We start from the raw sequence: 14,188 nt of genomic DNA on the forward strand, positions 1-14,188 counted from the left end.
ACCTGAATTATCTATGTGCGGCCTTACTGAGAGAAAAAGAAAGCCACTCATTCTGAATATACTAGTTGCTTGGCAGGGTCTATCTTATAATACTTCTGATAAAAACAAGTAACAACTCCTCCTGATCTGTATCTGTTACATTTCATTTACTGAGATATTATTAAAATAGATGGATTAGCATGACAGCTAGCAATTTTAGAAGACAGTAGTGGCAGCCTCCATGTTCTTCCAGCACATTTCCTTCTGATCATTGAGGAATGGCAGATGTAAGCAACCGAAGACCCATGCATTCTCATTAACTTGCATTATAATGAAGCACAAACCGTAACAAATCCTCAATGGTGAAACATACCTCTGGCAAAAGATATTTAATATACATGAGGCAGCAAATGCCACGCAGGAAAAAAAAGGGTACAAGTGCTAATATATTTAGCAAAGAACAAGTCTATCAAATGTGTAGATGAAGAGTGAAAAAGTCAATTCTGCTAGAACATCATTGCTTCCAGTCCATCCTCCATGAATTTCTTGTAAATGGCCATAAACTTTGCCACAAAGGCTTCCAGGTGATAAATTGCTTTGCTGCCCAGCTGCAGGCGATGTTCATAATAAGCCGCCATCTGTGCCACATCAGCTTTCAACTGCCCATCACAGTTATTGAGAAGCTCTGATAACAGTGACTGCATAGTAAACAGAGAATACAGTTAACCGTTAGCAATGGAGATTTAAAAGCAGCATAAAAGACACTTGTGAAAAGATAAAAATAGTTTTAGTAAATCCACCCCATAAAGTCGCATGACAAGTCACAGCCTATTGATTTCAATGGCACCGGTTCCAATCTATGATACTTAAAGTCGCTGCAACTTTGAAAAGGTTCCTGCACCACTTTGATGTGACTTTCCTGCGACTGAAGTGCCAGAGATTCAAGTCACATGAAAGTCGCATCACAATCGCACTTGGAATTACACTATCTTGAACGAAACCTCACACGTCTAAATAGCAACAGCCAAGGCCGGCCATTGGCAAGAAATCAGTAGATTCTTGCGGACGGTTGTAAATGCTGAATGCATACACCAGCAGCAGTTAGAACAGTGGTTCTCAACGCCTGTCCTCAGGACCCACTAACAGGCCAGATTTGAAGTATTATCTTGGGGAGATGCAGACTAGAATACTGCAATCACTGAGCAGCAAATGATTTCACCTGTGATGTATTTCAGAAATCTTGCAAACCTGGCCTGTTAGTGGGTCCTGAGGACAGGAGTTGAGAACCATTGGGTTAGAGAATGAGAAGAGAACCTCTGACTGACTCTAGAAGCAAACAATTTTAGCCCAGGGTCTGTATTTCTACTGAGGTATGGCCACAGCTAATCAGCCTGTTTGTATGCAGCCAAAAGCAGTGTCAATGCATCTAGATGTGGCATTTCCGCAGATATGTAGCATTGTGAATGTAGCCCTACTCATATTTGCAGGCTCCTTTCTTCCCCATGGTCTTCACTCCACTTTTTCACCATGGTTCTGTGTCAGGCTGGGTTCACACTGGTCCGACAAACGCTCCGACATTGGGAGCTCATGTCGCATGACGTGTGAAATTCAATGTTTCCCTATGGGAGCCGTCCTAACTGGTCCGACACAAGTCGTTCCGACTTTGATAATGCTCCCTGTACTACTTTGGTCTGACTTTGATCCTACTTCAGCCCATTGACTATCATTGAAGTAGGATCAAAGTCGGATCCTTGTCCTAACCATCCGACTTTGGCATCCGATATTGCGTTATTTCCTGCCCCCTGCTGTAGCCCCTCCCATTATGTGTTAGTTTTGATTGGTCAAAGGACAAGTGTACTATCTGAAAAGTCGGATCAAAGTAGTATCCTGTTCATGAAAGTTGGATGGATGTAGGACCAATGTAGGATAAATGTAGGACCAATGTAGGACCAATGTAGGACTGATGTCGCAGAGCAAAGTAGGATGAAAGTTGTACTACTGTCGAGTAGTATAGTGTGAACCCAGCCTAAAGCACAGACACTATGGGTTTAATTTACTAAAACTGGAGAGTGCAAAACCTGGTGCAGCTGTGCATGATAGCCAATCAGCTTCTAACTTCAGCTTGTTCAATTAAGCTTTGACAAAAAAAAACTGGAAGCGGATTGGTTTCTATGCAGAGCTGCATCAATCAGCTTCCAGGTTTTTTTTTGTCAAAGCTTAGAAGCTGATTGGCTATCATGCACAGCTCCACCAGGTTTTGGACGCTCCAGTTTTAGTAAATCAACCTCAAATGTCTGATCAAGCAGAGGAATCAGTACCTCTCTTTCACACAGAGCCAGGGCAAGGACACTGACATAAGGAACATTAATGGCGAGATCCCAACATATCCTGATTCACCTGACATAAACCTATTTTGAACTAAAACAATCATCCAACCTGCAACTACTTTTAATTTGAGATTATTTTACACCACAAGAGTAAAATGGTTGCAATGTTAAATAAACCTACACAATCCAAAAAAATCTTCTTGGGACACCAGCAGAATGTCACCATGGAAGCATAATAGTCCGTGTCAGTCTACTCCCTAATTTTTTACTAGTCCTGAATAGTGTCAGGGCTGGGCTCAGCCCTTCCTTCTCTGAGCTGGCCACTGAGCTGTCGGCTAATTCCCAGCTCTCATCTCTCTCCACGGTTAACAGCTGTTGTGGATCTGCTCGCCAGTCCCGCCTACTTAAAGATCTCCAGCTCACTTCATTCCTGCCTTCGCCTTGCTCACATCACAAGAAACCATCCCTTCTGGCTCCTTATCCTGCTTGCTGTTCTTCTACTTGGATCCCTGACTGCTGGCCTGGCTGATTACCTGATCTGGTTACTTAACTCTGGCTTGGCTGATTACCGGATCCAGTTACTGGACTCTGGCTATGCTTTGACTACGCTTACTCTATTTACCTTTTTATTTTTATTAATAAACAAGTGTGATTTTACTGTACTGCTGTCTCGGTCTGGTTCATGGTTTCTGACAGATAGTATGGAATTGCATATATCATCAAAACCCATATTAGGTACCAGATAATTCTTAAATACAAAAGCTATTAAAGATCTCCAGATTCAGCCCAAATTTAAAACACAAGTTCAGGTGATGCTGCGTGTGCAAATATGATACTAAAAATGTTTTGTACCTGCTTGGATCTGCCAGAGTCTTAATTATGCAATTAACCTCCCTTGGCAAATTGGGCATCCAAGATAAATATCGCCAGGCTCAAACTCACTAAAAAACATGGGATTATTTGAACTATGGCAATACAATGTCGATAAGGAAAGCCATCCAGCAATAATGGGTTTTTAATTTCTGCTATGCATGCGGGATTAGAGCCATAAGTACCCAAAAGAGCATTTTCTAGAAATGCATCAGGGTAATGTTAATTCCACAAGTTGAATCCAGGCTGCTTTCATTAATTAGCGTATGTGTCAGTTGGTATCCAATTTATCTCCAATCAATGAAGTAGCAACATTACGAGACAAAACATCCCTTGATGTTTGCTAATAAGCTAAGTTATGTTATTTCCCTCTCCAATTTCTAAAACAGAAATGTATAAATGTTGTATATCATGTACCAACAAAACCGATATGTGATATAGAAGTCTATGAACATACCTTCATTATGACTTCAGGAGGGATACAATGTGTCAGAAGCTCATAAAGTCTACCACGAACTTCAAGTAACCTATGAAAATAATAAATAAATTAAAAAAAAAAAAAAAGTGTTCATGACTTCACAGAAAGGAGGAGATTAACATTTTAAACATAAAAAAGATGTATAGCAGTAACCCAAGAGTAAAAAAAAGTTGCAATTTGACATGCCAACACTCAAAATTATTGTCTTTAAAAAAAAAAGGTTTCAAAATTTAGCAGAGTGCTAAACATGCGTCAAAAAGATAACCGTATGCTGACCTTTGTGGCGTCTGTTGATTAACAATGGCGTTGGCTGTCTCCTTCACATAAATCTCCCAATCTGTTTCTGGCAAGTCTTGGTCTGAACTGAAGGGATACCTGTTCAAGAAATACCACGGTTTATATAACCAACAGGTGTCTAAAAACATCAAGCACAGTTCCAAAAAATAAAAATATAAAATTTGTGATATATATATATCACACATATATCTATATCTATAATATTTGTTACACATATATCCATACACACACACACATACTACTTGCTTGATACCGTGACCTTTAAAGGGAACCTGTCTCCAACCAGAGCGGTGTTCTTTTGCCTGCCTTTCAAACAATTACATTGCTGTTTTAAGTTGCCACCTAACCACATAACAAAAGCTCAGTGCAAGGCATTTGAATGTTTTCAATATAATCTATCCAGATTACATAAAAATTGAGTTAGATGCAAAACTATTAAATTTCATATGCAGCAAAATTTTCCAGAGGTTGACTCCAAAGCTTTTTGCCAAGTAGGAGTGAGAAAAATGAGTTATTGCTTAGATAAGTGTACATTTTGCGAATGGTAATATTATCAGTGTTGCAGCAAACTAGAATTCACCACGGATTCCTATTCAGCAAGGCTCATTGTCTATGTGGAAAAAGTAAAATAACCATGTTCTGCACTCTATTCACCCTAAAGCCATTATAAAATGCATTTTTTTTGTGTAAAAAGGTTACATTTGCCTGTTCTGATCAATGATATTGCACAGAGCAGTCCCTTACCTACTCTTTGGCAGTCCCCTCCACAGAGTGATCCCTTACCTACTCTTTGGTGGTCCCCCACCAGCACTCTCTGCTCCTTTTTTCTCTGGGTGCCCCCTCAAAAAGGCATGTGCTAAGGTGACACCCATGCTGGCACACACTCAGGAGTTTGGAGCCTATGGCTCCCTCTGCTCTCAGAGTCTCCTCTGAGACCAAGAAGAGAGGAGAATGGTGCTGCAGCCGGGACAGCACTGAATCTGCATCTCAGCCACGTAAGTGTTTATGGATGTGGGGGGTAGGAAAGATAATGGGAAGTTTTTGTTTTTTTTTTTACATTAAAGCAGAGTTCCACCCCCCTCCAAAAATTAAAAGTCAGCAGATACAAATACTGTAGCTGCTGACTTTTACTATTAGGGTACTTACCTGTCCAGGCATCCAGCCGCATCCTCACCCGGCTGATTCTTGAATCGGCTCGTCGGGTGCTGGAGCTGCCATCACGGCAGCTTTACAGCCCAGGTCCTAATGTCTACTGCGTGAATCGTGCTGCGCTTCGTGAATAGGCCGGCTGCGAGGGGGGGAAGGATTTGAACTTCCCTCTGACTTCGCAGTGACGAAGTCAGCCAGGAGTGGGAGCGGGTACCTGTCAAAACCAGGAACGCCGCCCCCGCTCCAAAAAGTGCCAAATGTGGCAGCAGAGGGGGATGATGAGGCAGACAAGCGGGGCTTCCCCTTTTGGGTGGAGATCCACTTTAATGCATAGACTGTATCAAGGTAAAAATGTAGACTTTTGAATGACTATTTATAGTACTTGCAGGTATTACTTAAATTAACTTTTTCTGAAAACAGGGTCTGCAATGAAAGAAAAAGGCTACCAGGATAAGAGAGCTGCGGACAATTTTCCTATCCCACTGTGACAGCAGAGGACAATAGCCTCTTACATGTCTGCAGCATGTAAAAGTAGCACTAAAATGCTCTAGGAAAATATACAGCATGTACTGTGCATTTTATAATGTAATCTGCATGTCCAAATGTAAAAGTGCTGTCAGAGTAGAGATGAGAAGTGTACTGAATACCAGCCATTTCTTCACTGATGCAGCACTGCCATCAGGGGGTTCAAAATGAAAAATGCAACCCACTTTACATTTCTGTAAAATGTTATCTAGTCTCTCTGCAACTGCTAAAGGGGTAAAAAATAGTGTAAGGAAATTTTGGGTTTGTAAGTTTGAGTATACACCAAAAAAACACTTCAGTTAAAAGGTTTACATACTGTTGGACACGACAAGCTTCACATATTAGAAGAGCCTTTCTGAGGTTTCTTCCAGATTTTTCTGCAATTCTTCGAGCGAGTTCCTGTGGTAGAGACAGTCCTTCTTTCTTGCATACACTAAACAGAACTGTGCAGATCTGCAAAGAAATACTTGGTTAGATCTGTACTGCATAGTAACAGGAACACAACACTCTGCACAGAGATATTACCATTGCAAGAAATGCACCTTTATACAAGAACAGAGAGGCAAGAAAAGCCTGTGAGGACAATTGGCAGAAATATGTTCTTCCTAAATAATGGCTGCCAATTTTTTTTTCAGAGACATGGTAAAAGGTTTAAAAAACCCACTAATGTTTTAGGCCTCATGTACACTGCAGCTGTTAAAGCGGAGTTCCACCCAAAAATGGAACTTCCGCTTTTCGGATTTCTCCCCCCTCCGGTGATACATTTGGCATCTTTCAGGGGGGAGGGGGAGCAGATACATGCCTAATCCAGGTATTTGCTCCCACTTGCGGGCATAGATCACCGCAGGCTCAGCGGCGATCTACGTCATGTCCGGCACCTCCGCCCCCCCCCCCCCCGCTGTCTTCTGGGACCCACACAGGTCCCAGAAGACAGCAGGGACCAGTGAGGACCATTTACAATGGGAAAAAGAGGAGATGGGGAGGGAGAGGGAGACTTGTTTTTCCTGCATTGTGGGCATTTGGGAGGGTCTACTGAGGTTATCTGCAAAACCGCTTCTAAATGCAAACGCTCATAAACGCAGCATGTTAAAGTGGCAAAATCTAAGTTTTTAACCGTCGGTTACTAGCTGTCAAGTTCCAGCGTTCAGCAGAGGTTTTTTAAACATCCTGTGTACATGAAGCCTAAGAGTTGTGTTGCCACTACTTCCATCAGCAAGAAATACAATGTGGAGACGAGGTTTCTAAATAGATTTAGAAATGCTACAAAATCTGCCAAGAGACTAAACAAAGGGAAGTCTAAACTGATGTGCTCCTCTAGTGATAATCTCCACTAAAAGGAGCAACTGGAAGATAGTAAAAATGGTGACGTGTATGGCTAAGGGCCAACGGCATCAGTGGGCTTCTATAGGATATGCAGTGTGCTCTTCACATGGGTTTGAGACATTTCTGAGCTCGTTCAGAATTCACTGAAGAAGCATTTGACCTGATTCAGACTTCTTTTGCGATCCTATAAACTTGAGATTTACAAAGTTAAAAGTGTTAACACAACTGTAGACAGAAACTCAAATGGTCATATAGCATAAACTCTAGAGTTCTAAACCTTATTTCATTCAAATTCAGACAAGTTCAAGTCCATGCATATCAAATGGAAAATTAAAAAATCAATTCCACTCAGTATTGTATCCAACGTTTCCTATTTCACCACGTTCCGATAGAAGTGATATGCTGCTTATCTACAATATCATCCAGTGAATAGGTTCTCTTTCTTTAGATGTACACTTACCAGAAGTAAGTGTTAGACAAGCGGTCTATACACTGATGTCCGCTGCTGGATTGAGCAAATAGATTTCTTCCACCTCCTAGTAGCCCAGTACTTTGGTCACCATACCATTTTCACTCCCACATGTTAGAGTTGAACAAATACATCTTGCGGCTGCCATTGGAACACCAACACAATCAGCTTGGAACGCACGCTGTTTTAGTGGCCACAGACAGCGGAGCACTACAGCTGAGCTGATTGTGTTGGTGTCCCAAGGGCACCCGCAAGATGTGAGTAGTACTTGTATGTTTTTATTGGCATTTTTTATTATTAAAACCTACTACACTATTTAACACTCTCTGGTATTTGTTCAACTCTAACATGTGGGAGTGAAAATGGTATGGTAACCAAAGTACTGGGCTAATAGGAGGTAGAGGAGATCCATGTGCTCAATACAGCAGCAGACATCACAGTGTATAGACTGCTTGTCTAACACTTACCTCTGGTAAGTGTACATCTGGGCTGAGGAAAGAACACCTATTCACTGGATGATAGATAAGCAGCATATCGCTTATATCGGCTCGTGGTAAAATAGCAAACATTGGCTACAATACTGATTGGAATTGTTTTTTTAATTTTTTATTTGATATGCATGGAGTTGAACTTGTCTGAATTTAAATGAAATAAGGTTTAGAACTTAATAGTTTATGCTAGATGACCTTTTGAGTTTGTCCACAGTTGTTTTGTTAACACTATAACCAAGTGCCTACTTTCTATATATCTTTTTACATTGGCATATGTGGTGCATCCACACCTTTTGGAGTGGGCTGCTGGTTTGTATCTATTCCAAAATCATCTCAATGTTTTACCATGTATTCCATATTGTGGGGAATTGTATAGGGAGGCACCCCCATTTTTGTGTATTTTATAATTCCTATAAAACTTTACTGGAAGCCAAGTAGGTCTGAAATGAACACAGACCTTTAAATAGGGTTTATTGTGCAATGCAAAAAGACTATAAGTAGTGTAGGTATCTTTAGAAAACAATCATATTTCAGTTTGCAGAATTCTGAACAGTGAATTCTGTTGGAACCTTTCATTCCGTGAGGCAGAAAGTATGTAACCAGGCTTAAAATAAAATCAATAGACAATACGATTGTAGAAGCCCAAAATTGCTGATGTGTTTATTTGAACTTAAGCTGCCTCAAAAAACACTAGGTTGCATCACTGCTTTTTTGCAATGTGACAGATCACAATTCTGTGGGCACTGGACAAATATAACTGGTAAACAGGCCACAATGTTTAGCAATGAAAGTGCTTTAGACATTGTAGCAAGATAAGAAATTACAGGATCCTGTTGTGAAAAGTTTTTTTTCCCCAATCAACTGAAGTTTTACCTCCTCGATGCTTGGAGCTGGTACACGAACTGCCAAACATCTACTACGTATTGGAGCAATGACCTTAGATGTAGAATTACAACAAAGAATGAGTCTGCAAGTAGCCATGTATTTCTCCATGGTTCTTCTCAAAGCATGCTGAGCATCTTTGGAAAGTTTATCCACTTCTGTTAGCAATACAACTACAAGGAGAAATAAAAAAGAAAGAAATTAGAACAATAAATCACACGTACATGTACCGAAAATACTAGAAATACTTATGCGCGGCCACCTCCTTAAATACCCTAAAATAAAACGTGAGCTGCTGCCAATACCTAGACATGTGTCTCCCACATACATTGAAAATTTATTAAAATACAAATGGCATAGCACAACTTACTAATAAATTATCTTACAATCAATGTGTTATTGACTGTAAAATAATTATTAGTAAGTTGTGCTACGCCAGGGGTGTCCAACGCTTTGATCTTCCTGGGCCACATTGGAAGAAGAGGAATTGTCTTGGGCCGAATTTGTTTGGGCATTTGAATGGGCTGATGTGCATGCAGTAAAAAGGTTCCTGCACCATTTTTAAACTGCAGGGGCCAGAAAATCCAGGACATACTGTATATTTAGATGCGTGGGGGTGCCATTATAGCATGACTTGCAGCCCCATTCATCTGTAAACAGCAGTGCGTTTTAGTTGCAGATGCTAGAACCACTGCGATAACCACAACCACCAGTAGTAGTGTGAACCTAGTCTAAATTCACAGACAGTTTGTAAAATCTGTGATTTTTACATCTGTGTGAATATCTGTTACAGACATGCAAACTGCTTGCTCATAACAAACATTTATTGACAGATGTAAAAATCACAGATTTTACAAACTGTCCTTAAATTTAGTGGCATATGGTAACCCTGGTATTTGCAGTGTGGGGAGATAGAGGAGAGGTTGCGGGGCTGGACAACCCTGTAGTTCTCGGTTTGTATTTTAATTTATGCAATGAAAATAACCTTCACTTTTAAATATAGGATTGGTGTGGGGGTCCACAAATCGCAGGTGGCTGGCAGACATACGCAGTGTGAATTATATTAACATCTCACAGAGAGGTAATCATTTATTAGCTCTTCTCCTATATATATTAGCATATTCTGTTTATGATGGTACAAATTTAACCGCTTGCCAACCAGCCCTTGCAGTTATACTGTAGCAGGTTGGCTCGGCTGCACGAATCCCCATAGCATACCCCCCCCCCCCCACCCCGTTAGGAACACCTCCCTAGGACACACTTAACCCCTTGATTGCCCCCCTCGTGTTAACCCCTTGTCTGCCAGTGTCATTTATACAGTGGTCAGTGGTTATTTTTAGCTGTGATCACTGTAATAATGTCATTGGTCCGAAAAAAAAGTGTGTCAAAAGCGTTGAATCCGCTGTAATGTCGCAGTCCCACTAAAAAAATAAATAAATAAATACAACACACAACACTGATCACCGCCATTACTAGTTTAAATAAATAAATAAAAATGCCATAAATCTATCCCCTATTTTGTAGAAGCTATAGCTTTTGCGCAAACCAATATACGCTTATTGTGATTTTTTTAACAAAAATATGTAGAATACATATTGGCCTAAAAAACTGACAAAGAATTTTTTTTTTTATTATAGCAAATAGTAAAAAAAAATTTTTTTTCAAAAAATTGTTGGCCTTTTTTTGTTTATAGCCCAATAAATAAAACGCAGAGGTGATCAACTACCACCAAAAGAAATCTCTATTTGTGGGGGGGTGGGGGATATCAATTTTGTTTGGGTACAACAGTGCTGTATCGCAAAAAATGGCCTGGTCATTAAGGGGGTAAATCCTTCCGTGGCTGAAGTGGTTAATAAGGAATTGAGGTAGACTGGATCAAACAGGGAGTGCGCTGTACAACAAATCACGTATGTGGAGTGTGTAATTTGCTAAAGAAGTATGAAACAGCAGACCGTGTATGTATACTATGCATGTATGAGATCAGATCAAGTGCCCTTTTATATTGTAAAGCGCTGCGTAAACTGTTGGCGCTATATAAATCCTGTATAATAATAATAATAATAATAATAATGTGCCCATGGGTATGTAAATGTGTTCTAGGTTAGAGGATTGTGCGTGTAGAGAGAGGGTGCAAAGAAAGCTCAGAAACTAGGTGGAAAATCTCCCAACTTAGACACTATTGGAACTGGTACACGTGTCATTTTATTCAGAATCAAAACCCAAGTACAGAATGTGCTAATGATCAGGGTTTTAGTGGACAACTTGTTTACAAGCAAAGTCATTTTCAGGCACCTAAAATAATGTTCGTTTATTAGGTTAAATATGACAGGATTCCCACAGCCAGTCATATTTTAGGCCTTGATACAAACCTTTAAAATCTCTCTGTGTACTCGTCTCAAGTTGCTGTGACTGAGCCACAGTCTTCAGCAATTCTTGAACAACAACACGATCACTGTTGCCAGCATCACTGGGAAGGAAACAACAATTACAGACTGTCTGGGTTATTCCGAATAATAATAGGTTTGTTAGAATCATCCCTGATGGATGGAAACAGGAGAAGAAGAATAATAAAGGTCAAGTATATTGGATTACAAGATTCCTCCACAACTAAACTAGACTAGTCAACTGAAATAATGACAGAAGAAACTAGTAAATTTGTATAACTATAACCTTCCACATTGCTCCCCTAACAATAAAAGATGATTCCAAAAAAGCTACACATGTTTTATTTCTGAAAAAAAAAATATTTCCATTCTGTAAGCATCATACGGGGGTGGGGGGGGGGGTGGGGGGGGTGGAATTGGGCGACTCTTTTCTGGAGGTTTTGTCACAAGACTATGAAATAACAAATTTTTTATTTCAATTAAATGTCAACAATTCAACATTCAGAAACGAACATAAACCAGATAGTCTTGCATACCTTGGATTCACTTCTAAATGGTAGTTGCTTGCTATGGTGCTAATCTCAATCTTCTTTTTAGAAGGCGTCTGATGGAATAAAAATGAATATGCATTTAATGCATGGAATACGGATATAGTAAATGCTAAACAGACTTATTAGGATAGTACAAAACAGATATAGGAGTCAGACCATGTCCGTGCCTTCCATTTTTACTGCAATTGTGCTAGTCAGTCACTGATTGCAGCTGTTCTTCTATTCAGCAGAATCTATAGAACCATCTGTTATAAGTTCATGGTGCATATAGCAGAAGGACATGCCAGAATCACCAGGCCTTCTGAGCTGGTCTGTTGGAAGCAGTTCTGTTCTCACATAAGCCTCAAAGTAGAATTCCATCCGAACACAATGTTTAAATATGTCCCCCCCCCCACCTACCTATCTATGCTGCCATCTAAAAAAAAGGTGTGTAAACTTATTTTAGGTCCACTCTTGTCATGTGATCCGCAGCTCTGGCTCCTGTGTCAGCGAGTGGCGGCTGCAGGGGAGAGGAGGGAGTGCCAACAGCAGATGGGACAGGGGAGCCTATGAGTGATGTCACAGCTCCCAGAATTCCCAGCCGCTATCCAGAACTCCCTTCTCTCCTGGGCAGTCGCCGTTCATCGACACAGGTGATCATGTGACCAGACTCGAGTGGAATAATATTATTATTAATATTAAGTAAATATACACTTTTTTTTTTTTTTTTTTTTACACAGGTTAAGCAGCATAGGTAACTAAGTCCTAAGCAGCGAAAAGGTTAAACAGCAACATTTATTATGCACAAATTAAAAATCGTTTTAGCATGTATTATGCACACTAAGGGGACTACAGATTAATCTGCTTATGATTTATCCTATTTAGACATCCCCCCTTCCCATCAACATGCAAAGGAATTTTTTTTAAATAAAGCCTTCTCATTTTTATTATATACATTTAGACCCACTGACCTCATCACTGGGTTTCTGTACTTCTTTATGTAAAGAGTGAATGGCTGCTAGGAATCGCTGGCAGGATGCTGCACATAGCTTCCTGAAAACATCACAGCACTCAGAAAACCTCTCAAGATCCCACAGTTCTGATGTACGCAGTGGGCTGGCTCTTGGGAGAATTTATGCATATATCAGAAATGGGTTGATGTTAGTGTGAAGGATTTGGTGTGCATTTCCATGTAGACTGCTTTAGTTATGTGATGCTGAGCCTTCCATTTTAATCCCTTGAAAAAGTCATTTAGACGTAACACGTAGGGTGGAGCGCCCACAAGGCACACTAATATATCCACACATATAATTATGTGGTTTAGCGCAGCACATTAGGGAAAATTTTAACTGTAGGTATTAGGGTTGCACCGATACCGGTATCAGTATGGGTGTTGGTACTCGTGCAAATGCTCCGATACCTGAAACCGATATTTTTCGGCTCGGTTTTTTCAATTGTCAACGGGATTCCTCCACCGACAGCTGAAGTGTAAACAAACAAAAAAAAAAAAGGCTGGCAATTACCGGTTAAGGAGCAGGGCCACTCAGTGGGGTTCCCCTTTGACAGTGTAAAAGTCCCGGCAATAGGAGAGGTCAAAAAAAAAAAAAAAAAAACACAGCAGCCTGGCAATGTTTACCAACAACATTGCTCAGCGGCTAAACACAGAAAGATAAAAAGAAACATTGTTTAATTTTGCATGCCTCTATTTATTCATCTACAGATCAAAGGGATGTCCTTCGATCTGCAGATGGAGTCTGTTTAAAGCAACCTGTAAAAAGGTTGTTTTTTTATTAAAACGTTCCTCTGTTTAACCCCATATTTACCCTTAATTTACTCTAATCAGCCTTAATTAACTCCTTATTCTTCTTCATTTAATTATTCTCCTGCTGACTTTTTTTTGTTCAGTTCTATTTTATAAAACTAATAATTATTAAAACTTTTCTTTTTTTTGCTTTTGTTTGCTTTGTTCATTATTATTTTTACACCTTTGACATATATGCACGTATTTCACATTGAAAAAAGGGCAAAACTAAAAAACAAAGTATCAGTACTCTAAGGGCCCTTTCACACTGGGGCGGTTTGCAGGCGCTATTGCGCTAATAATAGCGCCTGCAAACCGACCCGAAAGTGCCGCTGCTTTGTCTCCAGTGTGAAAGCCCAGAGGGCTTTCACACTGGAGCGGTGCGCTGGCAGGACGGTAAAAAAAAGTCCTGCTAGCAGCATCTTCGGAGCGGTGAAGGAGCGGAGTGTATACAATGGGACGGCGCGGCTACACCGCCGGCAAAGCGCCTCTGAAGAGGCGCTTTGCGGTGGTTTTTAACCATTTCTCTTCTGCTAGCGGGGGGTAAAACCGCCCCGCTAGCGGCCGCATACCGACGGTAAAGTGCAGCTTACAATAGCGCCACTTTACCGTCGACGCCGCCCCCCCCCGTGTGAAAGGGCCCTTAAAAAAAAAAAAAAAAGGATTTTTATAACAGCTTACCT

General features: G+C 40.5%; 1 protein-coding gene across 2 annotated transcripts in view; it reads right to left on the bottom strand.

Annotated features, from left to right (window-relative positions):
* Window positions 1–353: 353 nt before the first annotated feature.
* The window catches only part of RFC3 (replication factor C subunit 3), a 32,709-nt gene continuing 18,874 nt past the window's right edge, over window positions 354–14,188 (bottom strand). For both annotated transcript variants that reach the window (XM_073613331.1, XM_073613330.1), the window contains exons 3-9: window positions 11,711–11,778; window positions 11,160–11,257; window positions 8,782–8,963; window positions 5,942–6,078; window positions 3,931–4,029; window positions 3,634–3,703; window positions 354–677 (exon numbers count right to left, since the gene is read on the bottom strand). In XM_073613331.1, the coding sequence (XP_073469432.1) occupies window positions 486–677; window positions 3,634–3,703; window positions 3,931–4,029; window positions 5,942–6,078; window positions 8,782–8,963; window positions 11,160–11,257; window positions 11,711–11,778 (846 nt within the window). In that variant the 3' untranslated portion in view covers window positions 354–485. The remainder of the gene's footprint in view (window positions 678–3,633; window positions 3,704–3,930; window positions 4,030–5,941; window positions 6,079–8,781; window positions 8,964–11,159; window positions 11,258–11,710; window positions 11,779–14,188) is intronic.

This window comes from Aquarana catesbeiana, linkage group LG02 (assembly GCF_042186555.1).
Source record: "Aquarana catesbeiana isolate 2022-GZ linkage group LG02, ASM4218655v1, whole genome shotgun sequence".
Taxonomy (NCBI): domain Eukaryota; kingdom Metazoa; phylum Chordata; class Amphibia; order Anura; family Ranidae; genus Aquarana; species Aquarana catesbeiana.